Source organism: Xenopus laevis, chromosome 9_10L (genome assembly GCF_017654675.1).
Source record: "Xenopus laevis strain J_2021 chromosome 9_10L, Xenopus_laevis_v10.1, whole genome shotgun sequence".
Lineage (NCBI taxonomy): Eukaryota > Metazoa > Chordata > Amphibia > Anura > Pipidae > Xenopus > Xenopus laevis.
The window spans coordinates 48,777,846-48,791,997 of record NC_054387.1 but is presented as its reverse complement, the minus strand read 5'-3'; the positions used below and the strand labels follow the sequence as shown (position 1 = coordinate 48,791,997).

The 14,152-nt window shown below is 42.1% G+C and overlaps 1 protein-coding gene across 2 annotated transcripts in view; it reads left to right on the top strand.

Moving 5' to 3' along the window:
* The window catches only part of septin9.L (septin 9 L homeolog), a 117,379-nt gene that overhangs the window by 14,500 nt on the left and 88,727 nt on the right, over positions 1–14,152 (top strand). The window contains exon 2 of one of the 2 annotated variants that reach the window (XM_018235392.2): positions 4,559–4,618. In XM_018235392.2, the coding sequence (XP_018090881.1) occupies positions 4,559–4,618 (60 nt within the window). Of the gene's footprint in view, positions 1–4,558; positions 4,619–12,414; positions 12,520–14,152 lie in introns of those variants that run through there. The other variant, XM_018235393.2, reaches the window with a different exon arrangement.

The window sequence follows — 14,152 nt, the reverse complement described above, 5'->3', positions numbered from 1 at the left end:
ATCAGTACAGGGTCGATTGTGGTGACAGCATCATGAACATTTTTTATTGGGCAGATGACCAGTTTCACAAACTTATATTAATTTTGCTCATCAAGCAGTGTCCTACTTAAGGGCCCCCCAGATGTAACTGGATCAGTTTTCTCTATTGTTAAACCTGTGTGCCTTAAATCACAAGGAACAGTTTGGGGCAGATTTACTAAGGGGCGACGTAGCAAAAGTTCACCAGAAATTCCATCCGCAGGGACATCACCAATTTACTAACAGACGTAGAGGACAATTCACTTTTGAAAGGGACCGTCGATAGCGTAGTTTTGCACCAATTCGCATAGTATCGGCTGGTGAATTTTTGTTCAGGCGAGCGATCGCAAATTCACTAACGTGCAAATTTCACAGAACGTTACCTCTTTTGCCCTTATGCTGCTAAATATTTGATCTGTTTCATGTTCAATACCTACTTCTATATGGGAATCGAGGGGCTAAATAGATATAATAATAAATAATAGAATAGAAAGAAAAGAGACTTGAAGAAGAGAGGTTGAGTGCGGTGAGGAAGAGGAGAAATAGTTTGGAGAATGGGCCCATGGACTAAGGTTTTCTGGTGGTTCCCTGGCATTCCAGTCTGACACTGCACATTTGTTTTAGGGTGGGCTCGTGTCTAGGGCATCAGAGGATCTGTTTTGTCTTTATTATGCTTCCTTGGATATTTGTAATAATAAGTGGCCACTTCAAGCAATTGCACCAACATCTCTAATAAAGACGTATATACGACCTACATGTACCCGCCCTAAGCGTACTAACGAAGTTTTGAGGCAGAAATTAACACTAGCAAAGTTCGCTATGAATTACGAATTAACGTTAGTGAAAATTCGCCAGCGTCCGGCTACAGAGACGCAACTTTGCATTTTAGTGATTTACTTCTGGCGAAAGTGGCGCAGAGTGTGGCGGAGCTTTAGCTGGCGAAAATTCGCCTTTTAGTGAATTTGCCCTATATGTTGTGCAAATAGACCTCGTAGAAAAATAGTGAAGATTCACTAAATGACCACAAGGTGGAGCAGCACTACAGAGTCAGATATATGCTAATTTTTAGGAAAGGATTGCTTTAAATAGTGAACCTGAGAGCCTTAGTAGCAAAGATCTAGTGGATCTCTACTGTGCTGATGCATAACTGCATATTAAATGTTCTTCAGCAAGAAACACAGAAGCACCTAAATGTTTCCAAATCCAGGCAGGTTGTATGAGCCAGTTTTCACCAATGACACCAGTCAACAGTGATCAATGTTCCCACTAAGTTGGGTGCTAGTGTATACAAACATGGTATAACACATAGTGAATTGTGCAATGCATAGAAACATTTTACAAGTAAAGTGCTGCCTGCATTTGGTAAAAACTGTATTCCCGAGGGGCTGTCTGAAGGAGGCACATATGTGCCCCATCTATCCTGACCCATACACACCTGTAACATGTCAGTCATTCAGACAAGTATGTTATAGAGCACAGGGTGCACCTCATTCTCTTGCTCTTGCGTGCAGAGCAGTTGAAATTGTCCTCTACAGTCTAGAAGTTGAATTGACTTCCATGCATCCGTGGGCTTTATTTACTAACACAGCACTAAATTGTAAGAGTAAAGTGATATGGCCAATAGTAACACCAATCAGCAATTAGCTTTGAACATTCTACTAAAAGTTAGAAAATGAACGCAAATAAACAAAAATGATTGTACACACAGTCTACAAGGAACTAAAAGCAGTCCTTTCATCTTTCTTTCCTATAGGCTTTGCTACACAAATAAAGGGATACTAGCAATAATAATAATAAATGTAGGATTTCTGTAGACGAGTAACTGAAGCCTCTCACTTTCTTCTTTGTGAGACCTTTAAGTTTCATATTTACTACCACTACTGGAAGCAGCATGTCACTTGTACTGGGCTGCTAATGTCCATTGATGGCAGAGAATGATGGCAGTTGTTCTTTTCAATAGATGAATACCCACGGGTTATACAAACGCGTGATTGTTTCTGTTGCACCCTTTTTGAAGTTAACTGGCCTTAAACAGCTTGGCACCGATCAGTAGATAACAAACAGCAGCCCCACAAAGCCTTGTATTATTGACTTGACTATCACAGCTGCATGCAGCTAAAAGATGTTTGCTAAGGAAGAATTTATAAAGGGATAGTTAGACTATCCTGATTGCTTGAGGGAATATTCACCAACTGCTGCGGCAAAATCCAATAGGGACCCTTTGGGTTATGATATACTAAAGTAGAACTGCATCCCCAGCCCGTTGCTTAACTTTAAATTATTGGGGCACTCAAAGATTTAGGAAAATACACTCAAAGGCACAGAAAATGTAAGTTTTGAGACTTAGGGTCAGGGCACGCAGGCAGATTCTGGGAGATTAGTCGCCCGGTGACAAATCTCCTCTTCTTCAGAGCAACTAATCTTCCCGAACTGCCTCCCCTGCCTTCCCGCCGGCTACTTCGGAAAACAAATCGCTCTGAGTGCCATTCCGCCGGTGATTTACATTTTAGCCCGTGGGAAGTCAGGGGAGGCAGTTCGGGGAGATTAGTCGCCCTGAAAAAGCAACTAGTCTCCCCAAACTGCCTCCCCTGCATTCCCGCCGGCTACTTCAGGCTACTTCGGAAAACAATTCGCTCAGAGTGCCATCCCGCTGGTGATTTACATTTTAGCTCGCGGGAAGTCTGGGGAGGCAGTTCGGGGAGATTAGTCGTCCTGAAGAAGAGGAGATTTGTCAGGTGACTAATCTCCCCCCGAATCTGCCTGTGTGTCCTGACCCTTATTGGCCCTTTATCAAGCTTAATTTAATTTTCTATTGTAATAACACAGGGGGCCTTATTTATCAAAATCCAAATTTTATGTAAATAAAAAAAGTCAGACCGAACTAGAACCTTATCTATTATTAAAAAATCAGATCGGGACAAATTCGATAAAATCAAGCAAAAACCTGTATCGTACAGTTTTTTCCCGAATTGCTTGATTTTTGGAATTTTTGCCCGAAAAGTCTGAAGTAGTCCGATTTTCGAGCTAATTTCCGCACAGACCACAGAAACTTTCAAATAGGATAGGGAACTTTCCCATTGACTTATATACAACCTCGGCAGGTCTGAGATGCTGGATTTTCGGATTCAGGCTTTCTCCATCCTTGGGGGATAATAAATCTCGACAAATTTGGATTTTATAGTAAAAAAAAAAACTAAAATTTTTGGAGTTTGTGGCATTCAGACTTTAATAAATAATCCCTTTAGTCTTCTGTATATGAATATGATTTTGATATAAAACATTATTTCGCATATCATCTGGCTTGTACTGTATGTATGCTTTATGTGTGTGCATTGGTAATTTGTATTATATTGTATATTCCCAGGGTTTCCAGTTCTCTGGTGGGCCTTAGGGTGCCCAGTCTGACACTGACTATGGAGCACATTTACTAAAGTGTGAATTTTCCCTTCACCTAACTTCACCATAGTTCTCCCTACTTCACCAGGTGTATTTTCACAACACAGCTCCATATTTACTAAAAACCGTAAATTTACTTTTTCAAGAGAAATGTGGTGAATTTCTCCTTGTGTACATTCTCTGCGAAAATTTGCTAGTGTATTTCCCCATACAATAATAGTGGGGGAAATTCTCTAGAGAGAGAGAGAATTTTCACCAGAGAATTTTACCATGGAGAAAAGTAGCATGGAAAGGGCAATGTAGATTCTGATTTAAAAATGTCTGTTCTTTTCGCCAGCCTGATACTAGCGAAGTACACTTTGGCAAAAAGGGTATCGTTCACAAATTGATAAATTACCAGATTTTCGAAACGTCTCTAGTGCTGAGTTTTTTTTGCGTGAATTGTCCTTTTCACCTTTTAGTAAATTGGGGAATTTTGCCAAAAAAACAAAATTAGCTCTGTAGTAAATGTGCTCCTATCTGTATGGTGGGGTGATAACAATTGGTTTTGATAAAATTAATTTTATGCATGGTTAGGGTTGCCACTTTTCTGGAAAAAAATACCGTCCTTTCTATAAATTTCATTTTTCCGTATTAATAACATTGGGATCAACCCATTAATACATTAACTATGTAACCATCGTTTTTACTGGCCAGGCTGGTAAAATACCGGCCAGGTGGCAACCCCTATGCATGGTTTTCACCCGCAATATATTGCAAACACCTGTCCTTTTTAATGCCATTGGTAATTCCTGCTGGATAAGACAGGAAAACATCGCTGGATAATAACTGCAGTCGTTAGAAAGTAAAATTACTACCTAAAATGAAGACATTTTACCCTTCGGTGAGCTGAGGCCTTTATCTTCTATATTTCCTTCCTCAGTTGCTGGCTCTTCCAGTGACAGATTTACACTTGTTTTTTTTTCCCCATATCTTGATATATACCCTGTTGCTTCCCCAGCACAGGTGGATACCATTGCTAAGTAGATCTGTTGGATCACATGCTTGAAACAGGCTCATTTAACATTTAAAAAGTGAGCAAAGTTCACATTTATTTACCCACAATGTCTCATTTTATAACCTTCTCCTGCCTGTCTTTCCCTAGGTGTGACACGTACTACTAGCGGGCGACTAAGGAAATTGAGCAGCGATGTGACAAGCCCAAGTAAGTGAATTTATCTGGGTACCTACTGAGTGGTGGGTATTAGGTAACTTACTGCCTCTTCCTGTTTGCATCACCTGAAAAATTAGACTCAAGTTTCTTGGGAACAACCAGAATGAGGTTCTCCTGAACACAAATGTACATATGGGCTTCCTGTATCTTATTTTGCTTTGAGGGTAGAACTTCCCTCTCTGGTTGTCGTAGTATTTTCCTGTTAAATCAGCCCCTTTCATGATGCCAAGTGTTACGCTCATTCCTTCTGTTTAAGTGAACACACACTTTTTACCTACCCTCTCCCTTTTTCATTCCCCTCTCTTTCTGCTTCTCCACATTCTCTCATGTTTTTTCTTACAAATTGTATTACACTTCACTCTCCTCTTATTTAAGTTGGCCATATAAGCTCGTTTGGAGATGTGGCCAAATGAGCGGATCTCTCTCCGATATGCCCACATTGAGGTGCGTTATATCGGGCTGATCTGATCGTGGGCCTTAGGTCCCAACTATTGGATCAGAATGGAGGCGATACGGGCAGTCTGATCGCGGGAAAGCATAAACGAACAGATGCGGCCGCAATCTGACGTGATTTTTTACTCTGCCTGATCCTCATCTGGCCGACTTTCGGCCAGATATCGATTGGGGACACCCGTCGAATGTCCCCACACATGGGCCGATAAGCTGCCGACTCTGTCTGTTGGCTTTTATCTGCCGTGTATGGGGGCCTTTAGGCTTCTTTTGAAAACAGATAAGAAGACAATAAACTAAAGGTAATTCAAGTTTAGTATGAAATCTGTATCATATCCACCACTAAATACCTTCCCTGAACAGGGGGGCATACACGGCACTGATTTACTGTACTGAGTTCCACTTCCTGAGTTGCTCTCTTTCCCATGCAGACACGGGAATACTGGTATGAATTGGAACCAGACTGGAGGGTTTCCCATTCATTGCAATGATGTCAACAAGCCAGGGGCAGTAGTTTAACAGAGGAAGAAGTGGGTAAACCTATAAAGACCCTCACCAAGTGACATTTCATTCAGGACTAATCTCTATTGCCTTGTTTGACCATGGGAAAGAGAACAGTCATGGACAAGCTCCGTGTGTTGGTGAGCACTTGGGCTTGTAAGGAAGTTGGCCCTACACTTAAAAGAGAAGGAAAGGTTAAAACTAATAAGCTTTATCAGAAATGTCTATATAAATACACCAGTAAACCCTTACTGCTCTGCTGCTCTGAGTCCTCTGTCAGCATTTCTTTCCTTCTATTGTGTACACATGGGCTTCTGTATCAGACTTCCTTCTTTCAGCTTAAACCTCCAGGGCTGGGCATGAGCATGCTCCATTTGCTCCTGTCTCCCCCCATCCGCCCCCCCTGATGTAATCTGAGCCCAGTGAGCAGGAAGAGACTCAGGCAGGAAGTGACGTGACAGCAAGCTAATATGGCAGCTGCTATCCTAAACAAACAGAGACAGTGTCTAGAGCTGTTTATACTGGTATAGCATTCTACAGAATAAATATAGTGTTATAGCATGTACTATTTTGGCTAATCTATTGGCAATAAACTGCCTCAGTAGCTTTCTTCTTTAATGAAAATTCTGTACATATACCAGAATGTATGTATTATTTGTATTCTGGTTGGTTTCTGGGTCTACTGTGGCGCCTTGTATAGTATCTGTCCATTTGGCTGATTAGATACTGTACCAGTAGTACATGGCAACCAAAAAAGGGCAAATGCAAATGGAGCCAGGATTCATCCAACGTGGGCTTAACCTTTCACTACTCCTGTGATGTGTGCGCATATAGCAATATAGCAATATAGCAATATAGTGTGCGTATATAGCAATTCATGGATGGCACCATTACATGAATTTCAGAGTAGTGCTGGGGGGCAGTAAGCATTCTGTGGCAGGGAAATATGTTTGCTCACTTAGATGGGGCAGGGGGCATCACACCCCTATCCAGCCCCCTGACTTTCAAGTCATTCAGATATATATATATATGTTATGGAGTGCTGGCGTGCACAGGATCCAGTGGGGATCTATACTTACCCCATAATGCTGTAGCATTTGTGACAGGGGATTTCATAAATTACCCCTATAATCTATATGTCTAGTGTGCCTTCACTTGCCAATATGCTGCCTTATGCATTGGTCTGTGAGTGCCATTTTTGCAAATATGGCAGTGGATGGCAGAGTAGCTATACTATTTATATTATTATTTTACTTTGCCATCCCTGTGCCATTTGCCTTATAAATATGGTGTTCAAACGGAACTGGTGAGAAGTCATATTAGACTTACGTGAATTAATTGAACGCAAGGAATTCTGTAGAGAATAGAGATCCAGGCCCAGTAACAGTGTACCCCCACCCCTTGAGGTTAATCTACAGTGCTATTATTTATATAGTATCCGTAAACAGAACAACTAGAATGCAACTATTTGGTCACTTTAATGCAGACACTAAAGATTTAGCAGCCAGGAGCCCATTGGGGTCTCAACCAGATTTGAACTATGTCTTTGGCTTGTGTTCAGCACCATGTAGCTATTTGTTTTGGATTGAATTGCTTGTTTCTAATGTTTTCCTTATCTTGGAAGTGTTACACTTGTTGAGTAAAGCGATAGCCACGTCAGGGTTCCACTGTGGCTTTTAAAAATGGACTTATGGTCCGAGCTTGCTGCTGCCTAGTGCAGAGGCCCAGCAGTCAGGGCAAGTGAGGGGTTAAATAGCTTGGGCCCGATGTAATCCCAGCACTCCGGCCAAGGATTTAGCGGTGGAACAGCATAATTGCTAACAGGTACAACAGGATCTCTGACTGGAACAATGTATTACACTTTGGCAGACTGTATAGTGATTTTGGGATGCAGAACCAAGTTTTAGGGGGGAAGGGAGAGCCCTAAATCTAATGTTATAGAATGAAGATCTGGGGGCAGTATTAATGACCCTGGGGTGTTAGAACTAGTTAATAGAAGTAGCTTGGGTTTTATATATTTAATCCCTTTTTTCTGTTTTTTAGCATGCTGGAATTGAAAGTCATTTTTGCATTTGAGTTTGACCATAGCTTTGTAATTGCAGGTATGAGGATCATAAAAAACAACTGTGGGGATAGAGAATGGAAGCAGTGCTAAGCAAGTAAATGAGAGTCAATTAAGGAGAGGTGTGGCAAGGCAGAGTCAGAAAGTGAAAGAACTTTGCATTATTTTACTTTATTGATCTCCAATTTGAAATAGAAGCTGCTTTGTGGTTGCTAGCGTCATTGACCATAGTAATGGGATTTATTGAAGGATGACTTAGAATGAGACAGAAAGCTAAGCCATGACAGAGGGGAACAAAAACCCAGTACAAATATCGGATCCGTTATCAGGAAACCAGTTATGCAGAAAGCTCGGAATTACAGAATGGACGTCTCCCATATCCAAATTATGCAAATTTTAAAAAATGATTTCCTTTTTCTCTATAATATGAAAACAGTACCTTGTACTTGATCCAAACTAAGATATAATTACTCCTTATTGGAAGCAAAACCAGCCCATTGGGTTTATATAATGTTTAAAGGATTTTCTAGTAGACCCTTGGTATAAGGAAGATCCCAGGTCCCATGCATTCTGGATAACAGGTCCCATACCTGTAACAGCACTGCATCTGCGGCTTTTTTATGGCGTAGTCCAGCAGTGCCACATTGTACAGCCAGGTGCCCTGCCTCATGCATTCCCCATTATGTTTAGAGTTTCAGTGAAACCAAAGCCAAACAATAACGGACCGATTTATTAAAGTTTTTAAATTTTTTAATTAATTTTTGCTTTTAAATGGACAAGTCATTCCACATTTTTATTCATTTGTGCTTTTTATATTTTCAGATCTTTTAATAAATAAGTGGTGGTTAAAAAAACCTCTGAAATTATGCTCATTTTAATTTTGATGAATAGGTCTCTAAATGTTATGAAAAGTTGGACAACTAAAGACAATACATCAGGCAATAATGTCTCCTTAGTGTAGAAAGGCACTGCCCCCCTCCCATCCAGATCAAGCAGAAGGACAGGTAAGGGGGTAGCAAAGCAAAATAACTCAAGGTGCCTCTGGGTGAGAGTGGGAGAGACCGGGAGAGAGTGCAGAATATACTCCAAATGGAATTGTGCAGTGAGGACAGAATGACAGCCTCTCATAGTTAAAGAGTAAAGCTTTCTCTAGCATGAAGAAGTAAGGAGGAATTCTAAGCATTTTTTGGGGGGCAGTAGGAATAACATCTGCGAACTGGACAACATCCAGTGACAGGTAGATGGGCAGTGAGTGGGAAGGGGCCAGGGCGCTGTTCTCTGTAATTGAAGAGAGAGGAGTGTTGAAAGAGAGAGATAATGTTTCTTACTGTGCTTATTAAACTGCAAGAGGAAGAGAGGTGATGAAAGAGAGTTAGTCTGCGCCTGACCCCCTTAAGGAATGCTCAGAGGTCAGTTGAGGTGTTCTAGGCAAGGTACAGGAGGGGTGCAGCTGTTTAACTTGTGGCTGCTTAGGGAGGCTGAAACTCTGCATTGATTTATAATGATGAGTGTATGGACAAGTAATATCCTTTTATACAGCCAGGGACCAGATTACAGAGAGCATCATGCATTGGGTAGTGGAGGTGAACCAATAAGAGGAAGAAAATACATTTAAATGGGTGTGTAGTTGGAATGGTGAACATTAATGCCCTAGAAAATGAATTAACTCCAGTATTTGGCCTTTGGCTGGGGCATAACTTGTACCCATTACTTGCCCAATTTGCAGCTCTATAAATAAACGGGTGATTCTGCACCACAGAATCTCGATCCAGCATACACATTGTTTTAGATTCAGGAGGTGTAATCTGAAGATGCCATGGAATTGAGGACACTGGCAGATTTGTTGTTTTTTTTAACATGTTCTCTTGTGCTTGTCATATGATATAAAACTAAGATAAAAACCATAGAATTTGTCTTTGTTTCGCTGGGTCATCCCCCTCCATGCACACGAACAACAACAGCAGTAAATACAGAATCTCTTTCCACCCCTAGGCTATTTTTGGATAAAGGGGGAAAATCAGAAGACCAGATCAACGACCTCTGCTTTTAACCCCTGAAATCTCCGTTGCTTTAGCCTGAACATTTGGTGCTAAACATTATTGGGGGAATGTAATAAAAGTCGCAAAGAGCAAAACAATTCGCACCAATAAGAATAAAAATCCACATCTCGCAATGTAATATTGTTCCTTAAACTGTTATTGCATTGCAAATTTTCATTGCGCACTCTTAAGAAGTGCTTGAAGATGTCGTAATCTTTTGGAGCAAACATAATGACTTTTCAGTAAGAAGCATTTACATTTACTGCGCATTGGCGCAAACTATAAAATTCGCAAATGGTCTTCCACTGTCGGAAGTGGTCGCTAAACAGTTTCCAGGTTCGCAAATATTAAATTCGTGCAAAGCAAAATTTGTTTGCGCAAATGCATACGTTTTCGCATTGCAAATAGTTTTTCCGTTACCGACTTTTATTACATTCCCACGTATACAGTATGTCTATGTCTGGATGTGGCTCTTTCCTATGATGTTTTGTCAGGGGTCCACCAGGTGAGAAGTGAGAAGGGAGAATGAAAGCAACAGAAGCAGTAGAGGTAGATATGGAGACAGTATTACGGAGAAGATTAAAGGGATACTGTCATGGGAAAACATGTTTTTTTCAAAACGCATCAGTTAATAGAGCTACTCCAGCAGACTTCTGCACTGAAATTCAATTCTCAAAAGAGCAAACAGATTTCCCAGCTCCCCATGTGACTTGTGCCTGCACTTTATGATGGAACTACTTTCTGGCGGGCTGTTATCTCACCCGGGGCCGGTCTTACCTACTGCGGGGCTCATTTGGGGCAACTTTGGCGGGGCCCCCCAAATTTAAAGAGCCAGTAACATTTTCTAGTAGACTTTATGTATGATGATCCAAATTACAGAAAGATCTGTTATGTAGAAAACCACAGGTCCCGAGCCTTCTGAATATTTTAGTAGGGAGAGATGGTGCCTATAGTAACAGTGGATAATAGTCTCTGGGAAGGGACTGTGACTGTGGGATAGCAGGTATAGTAGGGAGAGATGGTGCCTATAGTAACAGTGGGATAATAGTCTCTGGGAAGGGAGTGTGGCTGTGGGATAGCAGGTATAGTAGGGAGAGATGGTGCCTATAGTAACAGTGGGATAATAGTCTCTGGGAAGGGAGTGTGACTGTGGGATAGCAGGTATAGTAGGGAGAGACGGTGCCTATAGTAACAGTGGGATAATAGTCTCTGGGAAGGGACTGTGACTGTGGGATAGCAGGTATAGTAGGGAGAGATGGTGCCTATAGTAACAGTGGGATAATGGCTCTGGAACTATATGAGGGCAATTTACTGCCATTTTTTCTTTTGCATATCTAATTTTGTGTGCATTTAAGTTTAAAAAATCTCTGCTTTATAGTGTACTTTATGTGGCCCTTAATGCCCACAGCCTTTCCTGGTGCTTAGCTTGGGGTTTTCTATGGAAAAGGGAGGTATGAGTGGCTTAGGGAATGGTTTGCTTTGCCACATTGGCTGTAAATACACACACACATATATACACATACACACACACACACACACACACATATACACACACACACACATATATATATATATAGGCTACAGGGCAGTAGTAGGCAACCTGTGCATGTGACCCCAGGGTGAGATATCACACAGAATTAGTGCAAAGCAGAAACACTGATGTCTGGGAGATTAGAAGCTTTTTATCCCAGTGCCATGTACCATAAAATTGTTGGCTTGCCTTTCAAATTGGATTGGAGGGAGTTCAAATTCAGCTCCAGGAGGAGCTGAGTCTGACGCCTGTTCAGAGACTCACTCCGAGTCGGAGCTGTTCTGTTCCTGCAGTTTGCGGGCGGGAAGACTGTAGTATTACAGGTGGTGGCAACGGTCCCATGACGTTGCGCCATGTCGCTCCGGCGAAGTTGCGTCACATTGCGCTGGCGACGTTGCGCCGGTGACGGGGCCCCCATTGGCGCGGGGCCCAATTGCGCTCAATCAGCCCAATCGGCCTAATACCGGGCCTGATCTCACCTACTTAATGTAACTGAATCAGTCTCAGTGGGACTTGGCTTTTACTATTGAGTGTTGTTCTTAGATCTACCAGGGAGCTGTTATATTGTGTTAGGGAGCTGTTATCTGGTTACCATCCCATTGTTCTGTTGTTAGGCTGCTGGGAGGGAAAGGGGATAATATCACTCCAACTTGCAGTACAGCAGTAAAGAGTGACTGAAGTTTATCGGAGCACAAGTCACATGACTGGGGGCAGCTGGGAAACTGACAATATGTCTAGCCCCATGTCAGATTTCAAAATTGTATATATAAAAAATCTGTTTGCTCTTTTGAAAAATGGATTTCAGTGCAGAAAAAAACACGTTTTCCCATAAAAGTATCTCTTTAAGAAAGTGGTAGCAAATTAATAAGAGTAGAAGAGAGGGGACACCTTATATTAATAAGAATAGAAGAGAGGGGAAACCCTAAATAGGAGCAAAATGGGAGGAAATTATGGAATGAAAGCAGAGGGAGGAGGGGAAGAAGGAAATGCAGAAGTAGCTGTAAAGCTTAAGAATGAGAGGGAGACAGAGAGAGGCTTTAAGCAAAGAGAGAAATTGGGGAAAGAAAGACAAAGGGAGGCAGCAGAAGTTTGTAGTGCTCAGGAGGGAGGTGGGGGGAGAATGAGAGAGAGTCACTGAAGGGAGAGAGGGAGTGAAAGAAGGGAAAAAGTGAGTGCTAGCAAACTGGAAGTGGGAAGGGGGAGTGGAAAGAGTTGGGCAGGAAAGGTTCCGCCTCCCAAACAAGGGGAGAGAGGCCTGGCTGCGGATAAACCGATGCTGGGGGAGTGATGGACAAGGAGCGCATTTCAGGTAGGGAAGATAACTTCAGAGTTCATCCTGTATTACCAACTCTCTCTGTCTTTGCACTCTTTCATTGAAAGCCGGGGATATAAGGAAAGGGCAGGCATGCTAGCTGGGGGCACCTTGTGTGGACTCTGTGCCAGTCTATTTCCTAATCCCATTCACTGGCAGTGCCACCGGTGCAGTCCGTCTCTTATCATTCCTTGCAGCTGATTTTACTTCCTCTATAGGATATAAGCCTCATTTTTTAACTTTGGGCAACATTATATATCCTTTTTATTTTTTTCCTTCTAGTACAGCGCAAGATTGCAAGCTCTTCAGAATAGACAGCGATTCTTCTTGCAATTTTTTTTCTGCTAAGGGTTTAGCAATTAGATTGCAAGCTCTCTGCCTAGTGTTTTTTTTACTTAATAAGTAAATAATTAATAATATTAGTTTATTAGAGTGCAAGCTCTTCAGTATAGAACTGGCTGTTTAACTCCTGCACTCCCTGTGGTCAGACCTCCAGGTGCTGGACTTGGTAATACTTTCTTACTCTCGGTTACTGATTGTATTTAAAGTCCAGCAAAATCCTTAATCCCAGGGGAGTCAAGCCTACAGCTCTCCTCAAAATGGGGTAGGGACAAGGGATATTAAAATCTGTAGTCCAATAACAATTACAGTGCATGCTGGGATCTGTAGTGTAACAACAACTGAAGGCCCATCAAAAAGATATCCCCCATTTGTTCTTTGCTCCCACCACTTGGGCTTATTGCAGCGACTATATTAAGTGGTGCATGAAAAGAAGTAGTATTGCCAGCCACAATTTGGCATGAGAAGTGAACACGCTGCAGGGTGACTTTGTGCTCAGCTGAGCACTTACATGAAACTGAGCAGCACCCCCTTCTCTTACCCAGGGCTGATTTTAGTGGTAGCGGGACCCAGGGCAAAAGATCTTCTGTTTGTGCCCTAGGCTGCCAGTCCAGGAACAACACAGAGACCAGATGCATGGAGTTTTGTGATAGAAATGTAATATATTTATATGCCATTAGTACTGTCTTGTATTACTATGCACACTATTCCACAGTTACTTTCTCTGGCATTCACACTAACCTGCCTTACTATACACACAATCCCACAGTTTCTTTCTGTATAAAAGAATTGCACTTTTGGCCCTAAAATAGATTGGGTCCCAAGACAATAGTTGTTTGCATCCCTAGGATTCGGGATTGCCTTCCCTAGGTGGTGCCTCCCGGGGGTTAAACCTCCGCTCTGGCTCAGTACCATTGTTATGTTGCTTCTTTCCAGCGGCTGAGGGGTTTGTATAGTAGGAGATTCAGGTTGTGGCTGCCACGTGAGCAGATGGACTAGGAGACCCGAATAGTACTTTGCCGGAACTGTCATATGCAGCGTCATTCAGAGGCCGCCTTCTGCCTTCTTTTTCATTGTGGTCGTGTTAGGAAGAATAAGAGGAAATTGACTCTGGGGCGGTCATTGTGTGTGGGAAATGCAGGGTTAAAGTGTTGGGAACAAGGAAGTGCAACATGAAGGTTTTGAGGATCCAGGGGGGAATTTCAAACTATGGTGAGATTGTAATTCGGGCCATCAACACAAAAGCGCATATTAAGTGGTTAAAATTCAGGGGGGGGGGGGTAGAAACATA